This window comes from Amia ocellicauda, chromosome 19, assembly GCF_036373705.1.
Source record: "Amia ocellicauda isolate fAmiCal2 chromosome 19, fAmiCal2.hap1, whole genome shotgun sequence".
NCBI lineage: Eukaryota > Metazoa > Chordata > Actinopteri > Amiiformes > Amiidae > Amia > Amia ocellicauda.
The window spans coordinates 15649094-15659396 of record NC_089868.1 but is presented as its reverse complement, the minus strand read 5'-3'; the positions used below and the strand labels follow the sequence as shown (position 1 = coordinate 15659396).

The 10303-nt window shown below is 38.7% G+C and overlaps 1 protein-coding gene across 1 annotated transcript; it reads left to right on the top strand.

Moving 5' to 3' along the window:
- Positions 1–493: 493 nt before the first annotated feature.
- On the top strand, positions 494–9958 carry ptgfr (prostaglandin F receptor (FP)). Its single transcript, XM_066692364.1, has 3 exons — positions 494–582; positions 4505–5308; positions 7826–9958. The coding sequence occupies exons 2-3, from the start codon at positions 4517–4519 to the stop codon at positions 8150–8152; spliced, it is 1119 nt and encodes a 372-aa protein (XP_066548461.1). The 5' UTR covers positions 494–582; positions 4505–4516; the 3' UTR covers positions 8153–9958.
- Positions 9959–10303: the final 345 nt, after the last annotated feature.

The window sequence follows — 10303 nt, the reverse complement described above, 5'->3', positions numbered from 1 at the left end:
TCTGTTGGATCGGACCACACGGGCCAGCCTTCGCTCCCCACGTGCATCAATGAGCCTTGGCCACCCATGACCCTGTCGCCGGTTCACCGCTTTTCCTTCCGTGGATCACTTTTGATAGGTACTGAGCACTGCTGACCGGGAACACCCCACAAGAGCTGCAGTTCTGGAGATGCTCTGACCCAGTCGTCTAGCCATCACAATGTGGCCCTTGTCAAAGTCGCTCAGATCCTTACGCTGCCCATTTTTCCTGGTTTTTCACATCAACTTTGAGGACAAAATGTTCACTTGCTGCCTAATATATCCCACCCACTGACAGGTGCCATGATAACGAGATGATCAGTGTTATTCGCTTCACCTGTCAGTGGTCATAATGTTATGGCTGATCAGTGCGCAAGTGCGGGACTGTGAATCTGCAGACCCCCTCCCCGCGCGCATCCTCGTGCGGTGACGCGGCGGCCTCGCGGGCACTATATAAGAGCCGCAGATGGAGACTCGGCGCGCCAGACTCACCGGCGGAGGCGCGTCTCACGCATGCGAGCCGGGAGGACCGACATCTCAGGCGCCCGCAGGTCATCCACACAGGTAATTACACCTCCTTTCTGACGCTTTCTGAAAGCAAGGACCAGAACGAAACGAGATATATGTATACATTCATATTTCTAATAGCGAAATAAGCACCAAACACCGGATCAACCATCGCCTATAGAAGAATAGCAAAGTTGTCCAACTTATTAACCGCGTCTGTCATTACACATCTGTGTTTGAGTTGCTGAGCATTTTGTTCTGTTTAAAAGATGAACGAAACATTATAATATTAGCTGCTAAAGTGCAGTTTAACTATGAAAGACATGGCGTCACTTTTCTAATCTTACACGCAAGTGAATGATCAAAGTGAAGAAGAAAAAAAGGATACATGCAAACTAGAAGTTAAGATGCATATGAAATAGTTTTGCACTCTGGTGAATTGATTTCTAATGTGTGGTATAATCATAGTCTATTTTTCTGAAAGTGTCCGGTTTCTTAAAAAGGGGAAATTTAAAAAAGCACCTGGTGTTTTCTTGGTGGTGGTTTGTTTGTTCCTCACATGGACTAGTTTGCGATTGTGTCCTGTTACCGTTTAGGTGGTTAGGGATACATGAAATGATTACATATGTTTTACATAGATGTGTCAATAGATATCAAATGTAAATTGCACATACTTATTCAGTGTATTATCCTAACATTAATAGTGTACTAAAACACATCGTTGTGGAATTATACGAATCCAATAAGAACGAGAATAGTCAAATGAAAGAAACAACCACCACCATCACATAACCATCCAACAATATCAGATTTAGTTTTCATGTTTTAAAACAATACAACTTAAGAAAGAAAAAAAAAAGCATGCTACTTAAAGAGCAATGCATCTATTCACAATTGATTGTATGGGTTGTTTTAGACGTACAGCTTTGTATACATTGTATTTTGTATTTAGAAAAGAATTGAAAGTGCAAATACTTGTGCTTGGATGCAGCTGGATGTCCTGACTCGGTTGCTGCTCAGTACAGGAGTTTCCCTGCAAGATGCATCAGCAATACAATGTCGCTTCAAAGTACATTAAATACAAGCCTTTCTTGCGATTAAAAAGAGACATGCGGAGAACAGAGCTGATTACGTTTCTGACTTCCCCTCTGTGTTTTTGGAGCAATTTAGTTCAGTAATACTAGACTTGGAAATGCCCGAGGATGTATTACAATAGTGCGGTTTAGCTGGTATCCATCAATCAATCAGTGAATTTTATTTTGTATAGCGCCCTTGGCAGGGTAAGCACAGAGTGCTTTAAAGATTGATACACAGACAACAACAATACATACATAAAGCATAAACATTTTTTAGAAACGTTAATTAAATAAAATAAACCATTTGACACGGAGGAGGGAAAAACAGGTTGTTACAGGGGTAAATAAATCTCCTGATCGCAGTGCCGCTGTCCGGACAAACTGAGCTACTTATCTTATCGAAAGTACGCATGCGCAGTGAACACGCCCCTAAATCTACTGGTAATAATGATGTACAGTTAAAATGATTTTGACTGTGTTGTTTCATAGTTACTAATTTGCTATTTACACATAGATGACAGGATGAGCTACCTAGGGTTTGAAGGGTTAAAATACAGTATAGTGTTGCAAAACAGCTGGTAGCCCACTCTGACAGGTGCTTTCTGTCTGACAGGATGAGCTTCCTAATGTTTTCAGTCGGGGAAGCTCATTCCAAGCGGTAGCCCATTTTTTTCAGACTACAATTCAGAGATTTAACTTGCCTAACATTGCACAAGGTACGTTTACAATCAACAGGTCTTATTTCATACTGCGACCCATGCAAGTATAATGTTTTAGTTTCAGCCTGCAAGTCTCAGCTCACAGCTTCTTATTCCTGGGCTCTTATTCAAAGTGCACTTTTTGAAAATGTAATAATTAGCATTCATTTTCAAGTAAAATTTGGATAACTCATTTATTTGCACACATTACAATTATAATGTATTTATCCTGGCCCAACAAGGATTTCATCGGCAAAAATCTAAAATATAACAATATACATCACACATTGTAATAAGTAGCATTGGATTTAAGGAGTACTATCACCTTGGGCACTTATTTTTATGCACATGACAGAAGGGCAGCCCCTCTTACAAGTTACAGTTGTATTTAGCCTGGCCCAAATAAATGGTTCCAGGGACACAACAGTGGGCAAATATCCTGTAATAAGCAGAACAAAAGCCACCCAAGAAGATTTACCCCTTAAATTCAATGCTTATTATTCACATTTGACAAATATGTAGGTCAGAATCTGGTGGCTCTGATATGGCATTTTGTGTGTGAACACCACGACTTTGCACCAGTTGTGTTAAATGGCAATACGCCCACAGGCAGTGTTTTTAAAGTTAAAAATAATTATTGTATTGTTGGATGGTTATATGATATATATATATATATATATATACACTCACCTAAAGGATTATTAGGAACACCATACTAATACTGTGTTTGACCCCCTTTCGCCTTCAGAACTGCCTTAATTCTACATGGCATTGATTCAACAAGGTGCTGAAAGCATTCTTTAGAAATGTTGGCCCATATTGATAGGATAGCATCTTGCAGTTGATGGAGATTTGTGGGATGCACATCCAGGGCACGAAGCTCCCGTTCCACCACATCCCAAAGATGCTCTATTGGGTTGAGATCTGGTGACTGTGGGGGCCAGTTTAGTACAGTGAACTCATTGTCATGTTCAAGAAACCAATTTGAAATGATGCGACCTTTGTGATATGGTGCATTATCCTGCTGGAAGTAGCCATCAGAGGATGGGTACATGGTGGTCATAAAGGGATGGACATGGTCAGAAACAATGCTCAGGTAGGCCGTGGCATTTAAACGATGCCCAATTGGCACTAAGGGGCCTAAAGTGTGCCAAGAAAACATCCCCCACACCATTACACCACCACCACAAGCCTGCACAGTGGTAACAAGGCATGATGGATCCATGTTCTCATTCTGTTTACGCCAAATTCTGACTCTACCATCTGAATGTCTCAACAGAAATCGAGACTCATCAGACCAGGCAACATTTTTCCAGTCTTCAACTGTCCAATTTTGGTGAGCTTGTGCAAATTGTAGCCTCTTTTTCCTATTTGTAGTGGAGATGAGTGGTACCCGGTGGGGTCTTCTGCTGTTGTAGCCCATCCGCCTCAAGGTTGTACGTGTTGTGGCTTCACAAATGCTTTGCTGCATACCTCGGTTGTAACGAGTGGTTATTTCAGTCAAAGTTGCTCTTCTATCAGCTTGAATCAGTCGGCCCATTCTCCTCTGACCTCTAGCATCAACAAGGCATTTTCGCCCACAGGACTGCCGCATACTGGATGTTTTTCCCTTTTCACACCATTCTTTGTAAACCCTAGAAATGGTTGTGCGTGAAAATCCCAGTAACTGAGCAGATTGTGAAATACTCAGAGCGGCCCGTCTGGCACCAACAACCATGCCATGCTCAAAATTGCTTAAATCACCTTTCTTTCCCATTCAGACATTCAGTTTGGAGTTCAGGAGATTGTCTTGACCAGGACCACACCCCTAAATGCATTGAAGCAACTGCCATGTGATTGGTTGGTTAGATAATTGCATTAATGAGAAATTGAACAGGTGTTCCTAATAATCCTTTAGGTGAGTGTATATATATATATATATATATATATATATATCATATTTGTTTAGCATTCTAGGTCTGTGCATGATATTAGTTTTTTCTGTTTACACTGAGCTTATGTTTTGTACCCTTCTGATGTTCAGCTGTGGATGTATAACTATTAACTATACTGCTCTAGATAAGGGTGTCTGAAAAGAAACAAACAAACAAACAAAAAATGAACAAATTGAAGTATAAGTATCAGGCTCCTGTAAAAGCTATTTAGTATTGAAGCTATTTTTTTTTTTTGCCTGTCATTTATGTAAATTATGCTGTTTTGTTACAGACTTGAACAGCAATGTCCAGCAACACTACAGCCACTCTGGGATACAATGTGTTAAACACAGTGAATACAACTTGCAACAAAATAGAGCTCTCTGTCATTGTGTCAATCATCTCCATGACCGTGGGAATCCTGTCCAACATTCTGGCCCTGGTCATTCTGATCAAAGCCTACAGACGCTTCAAGCTGAAGTCCAAAGCATCATTCCTGCTCTTCGCTAGTGGCTTAGTTATCACAGACTTTTTGGGGCATCTCATCAATGGATCAATAGTGCTTTATGTGTACTGCCTGCACAAGGAGTGGGAGAAGTTCGACCCCAAGAAAATACTCTGTAGGATTTTTGGAGCTTGTATGGTGTTCTTTGGGTTGTGCCCGTTGCTCCTCGGCTGTGTGATGGCGGTAGAGCGCTGCATAGGGGTCACCAAACCCATCTTCCACTCCACCAAAGTAATCTCCAGACACATGAAGAAGATGCTGGCTCTAGTTTGGCTCTTTGCAATCTTGATAGCCCTGTTGCCAATAATGGCAAGCAGGCCCTACGAAGTGCAGGAGTCCAAGAGCTGGTGCTTCTTTAAAATGGAGGATAAGCGTGACTGGCTAGATGTCTTTTTCCCCATGCTGTTCTCTGTCTTGGGCTTGTTGTCCCTTTTCATTTCAATCCTGTGCAACACTGTCACAGGTGTCACACTCATCCGCTCCAAGATGAAGAATGAAAAACACAGGAAGGGAACATCCCATCACTTCGAGATGATCTGCCAGCTCCTGGCCATCATGGTGGTGTCTTGCATCTGCTGGGGTCCCTTTCTAGTAAGTATATAAATCCTAAAATAAATCCTTATCTCTGGAATGTGCTGTGCTGCATATACATCAATATTTCTCGGCACTCTACAGGGAAGTTTAACTTATTTTCTGGTGACCTTTTGTACCTTATTGTGCTTGACCCACCAAGTAAGTAGAAATTATCTGCAATGGCCAGTACATTGAAATACATATTTTTGCGGAGGATACAAAAATATTTAAAGGGAACAAACTAAGGTTTTTGCTTCCTCAGTTTCCTACTAACACATCTTGTTAATAGTGCAGCTGTCTTGCACTGTGTTGAACTAATGTCCCTGGTAGGTGTAGAAAACTCATAATTGAAGAGCAAATATTGAGCAGAAGTGTATTGTTGAAATACATACAGACACAATGGCGAGGGGTGAACATTTCTGTTTCACATAACCAGCTTTTTAATTTCCCTTTCACTCAACACTTTCTTTTGTATGACACAATAACCTCCCTCTCCTCCGGGAATCTCTAATACAACGAATGCTGGAAATATGTGTTTGCTTCTGGATGCTTGGAAAGGCAGAAATCAGGGTTGTCCTCCTGCCAAACCTCAGATAAAATCTCCGTTAGTTTATATGGGGCAGAGTTGAAAGGCGAATTGAAGTCTCATACAGTTTTTCGTCAATAACATTAGTATTATGTATATCTTCCTATACATTGTTACAGGCATATGTTCAGGTGGGTTTCTGCAGACATAAAATATTTATTAAGGATCAAAATTTATATAGATCGAGAACATTCAGAAAAAGTGAACAGGCAATTTACTGCACTCAATGCTGGAAAAGACTACGTGAGTTAATTACATTCAGTTAAGTTTTGCAGTACGTACGTAGGGAGGCAAAGAAAAAATCTATTTGCCCATTTCTGTGCAGCAGCGAATCTTGATCATCATCCTGTTTTGAAAGTGTAGATCAATTTACTTTTATTTTCATAAATAAAACTGTACATAACTGTAATTATGACTAAATATCTGGCCAGATCTGGTCCAGCTGCTGATAATAGTTCCAAGACTCAGTATGATATATATATATATATATGAATATAACTGTTCTGTGAACTTTTGTGCTTCACATGTCTTGTTAGATACAACTTATTTTTCTCAACTGGAATTAAATTTACTAAAGAAATAAAAACGCTATTGTAGTTTTGAAATAATAATTATACAACTTACACAACTAAAAAAATTAACCATTACCTATTACTGAATTAAAGTGTTTATTTTCTTCACAGTTGCAATATTGGGTTTGATATGCTACTTACATCGTTCAACTGCTTTTCATGTATTTCTTATTCTTGTTATAAAATAGCTCTCTCTTAGTGTAATTACTTTTGCATGCTTTTAAGCATTGCAATGTTATATTCATATTCTACAGACTTCAGTAAACAACACACAGAGCGGCCACATTATACAACTGTTTTCATTGACTGATATACTCAAATTGTGGCTTAACCTATGTGTGTTAACCCAAGATTTGTTCACATCTAAGTACTTTGTGCACTAATGGCTTTTAGAAAGATTTGTTTTTAACCAGCATAAGAGTTTCCCACCCGTACTTAGAAAATGCATCATGTAATGCAGCAATAGACAACTCAGGTCTTTCCTATGCATCAGTAAACGGTCAGTTGTAGTCCTTAGGTTCCACAAGCTATGTGCAGTTCACACCAGTGTAAAATGAATTGGTAATTTCCAGTGTAAATGGATGACCAAAATTGGTGACCAAATGTACTATTTTTCTGGATCTTTTATTTTAATATGAAGTTAGGGCTGAAACAATCAGATCTACCATCAGAGCTGATGATGTAAGAGAAGGGGATTCTGTTGTAACATCTTTTACATTAAACAGGAAGGTTCTAGAATTTGAACAATGTTCAAATTGAATTTCTGTCAATCATATTTTGTAAATCTATCAGAATAATACATTTAGCATTTTATAGAATATAACCAAGGGGGTGAATACATGCCAAGGCATTACAGATTAAACCTTTTAATGTATATGTTGTGTATATGTTTTTGGGATATGTTTATTGCCTTTTCATGTGCATTTCTGTCTGTTCTAGGACTGTTGAAGATATGTTTATTGAGGTGGTTGTTACCAAAGCAAAGATCTGCTATTCCATGTTGTGGGTTGTCTAAGTATGATCTAGCTAAAATTAATACTATGTTGTACTTAAACATTTTTTTAAAATAAAAGCTTGCAATCAGATAGGGCTCTATAGTTCTACAACTAACAAAATGATGACAGGCATTGTGAGATTCTGCGTCATCAAGCTAGCTGATTTATATTCCGCTTAGGTTGATTTCCTTTTAGACTCATCCATAACCTTTAAAATCTAGGAGTTGCTTTCTAATCTCTCTCTGGCCAAATTATGTTTCAAATAATACATATCTGTTGGCGTAGTAAAAGATCTTTGACTTACATTTCAACTTCCATAAATTAAATCAGCACTAGTTTTCTTTTTTTTTTTTTTGATTGTTTATTCTCTTTTCTTTTTCAGGTCAATGTTTTAATCGGAAGCACTCAAAACAAGGACAAACAGACCTCAGAAAGGATGCTCCTCGCTGTTCGAATGGCCACCTGGAACCAGATTCTGGACCCTTGGGTCTACATCCTGCTCCGGAAAGCAGTGTTGAAGAAACTCTTTATGATTACCAGGGGTTGTTGTGGCTACAAACTTTTCAACGTGTACAAATGGAACTGTAGCTCCATCAAAGTGTCCTTTAAGACCACCTCCATTAGCAGTAAACCCAATTCTGCACAGAACACCTCTGTTAAAAAGAGGCTGCCAGACTCTGTGATAAACTGCTCTCTGCCGTGTACTTGATGCAGACACTGTGCACATGGATCGAGAAACTCCCAGCGCCCAGCTGCAATCCCTTCGGTGAAGTGAAGACTTGTTTTGCTAACTTGAATGAAAAGTATCCTAGAGTTAGGAACTCTGCTGGATTTCAAATAGGACGCAGGAGACCGTTTGTGGTAGAAACTTTGATTTTGTTGGGGCTTGATCAAAGCAGCACCACCATCAGAACTGTAACCTGAGAACTTGTCTGTGGGAATGTTTGCCCATAAAAAGAGTCTAGACACACAAAAAAACAAATGCCAGCAATGTCAATGTTTACTAAATGTCTTAGCCACAAATGAAAAGCTAATCACGCTAACACAGTGAAAAATGTTTGATTCGTGAAAGTCTGCATATTTGATGTTGTCACATTATTTAAATAATCAGTACATGTGGACTATATCTTCAGTGTATACAGCATACATCAAAGTATGTCTCCTTGATCTATATGATGAGATAAGAAAAGGCTGCTAATCAATCCTCTGTGAATTGTGACAACTCAGACATAGCCTGGCTGTGAGAAAAATCTGATTTACTTGAACATACAAACATACCGTGGCATACTCATGGTTAAATATTGTTTTGCACCGAGGCAGATTGCCTTATTGGTAATTTTTTTAATTAAGGATTATGCTTATTATATTTAATAGCATATATATATATATATATATATATATATATATGCTATTAAACATTATATATAATGTTTAAATGTTGTATGATTGCTGTTGAACAGTTACTCATTTAAAGTTAATTAAATTGACAAATCTATCTATATATCTATATCTCTATATATATATATATGTATATACTGGGTACAGGAAATATATAGATGCCTACACAAAGAGGCCTATTTTAAAATATAATTCTCTCTGTGAAAATAGACCAGGACGCTGTTTCAGTTTATTAGTTATGTTAGGGAATATAATCCCTAGGATATTTATTTTCTGTTTATCAGATGCACAAGATTGTAGATGATTGCTGCAGTTTTTCCTTTTCAAAAACGGTTACTAATGTGTGCTACCCACTGGCCTGTTTATTTATTTCAAGGCTGGTGTATAAGATGATAATCTCTCCTGCGTCACTTTCTGTTTTTCTTCATGAGACATTCTTCTCCGAAATCTGACGATGTTTATTGTCACTTTATCAAATTCATGTGAGACAGACTTGCTGCCTGCTTGATTTCTATGTTCTTTGGCCAATTTAGGTTGGGGCACATAAGTGTTATTCATTAATATCCAAGCCTTGACAAGTGTAGTGCTCTCTGTCAGATGGGAAGAAAAGAGGAAATAATCATACCATACATCTCAAAGGGAAGTTCAGAAACAAGCAGAGAATACATGGAAATTATGAATTTGCAAATTCATATAAAACTGGCTGAGGCAAGAATGTAAATAAAAGGACAGCTGGGTTTTACCATCCACTGGAATGGACAGAAGCGGCTGGTCAAACTGCACCAGTCTCATTAAATGGAAATTTTTAATTCCTTAGCCGCTGCCATGTAATTTCCAGAGAACGGTTTCTACAAGCAATGAGACACAGGGAAGCCTTACAATATTTTCAATGTATAATTTCTGGGAAGACATATAAGAAGTAGCTTATTAGTGGTTTCCTTTGCTGGTTATATAATTAGTATGAAAAACAGTATACAAGAGCCAATATATAATGTTCTGAAAGCAAGGCAAAACCACAAGACTCCCCAGTGAGAGAAAATGAGCTCAACACTTCTGTGCCCTCAAATATATATTTTTTTCATGGTGTTAAATAAAGGTGTTTTGGAAACTGCATGAATACAGTGTCTATGTGAAAAGCGTGCCAACCAGAACACTTGTGTGCATTACATTTGAATAAGTACACTGTTCACTTTAACATGTTATTCATGTTATCTGCAATATAGTTTCTGGTGCCACAGGGATGAATAACAGGGCTACCAATGTTTTCTAGGGCAGCCGTCTTATAATCACACTCCTTCTTAGAAACATGAACCTCCTTTGAGTCTTATACAACGAGGAAAATCACAGCGCAGAGGAAGGGAGGGAGAAACTGGGGCTGAAATGCTTCTTCGGCTAATGCTTTCCCGTCATTAGTGAGGGAGAGGTATTACGGCTGATAAACAGCGCTGTACTGAGAAGCGGA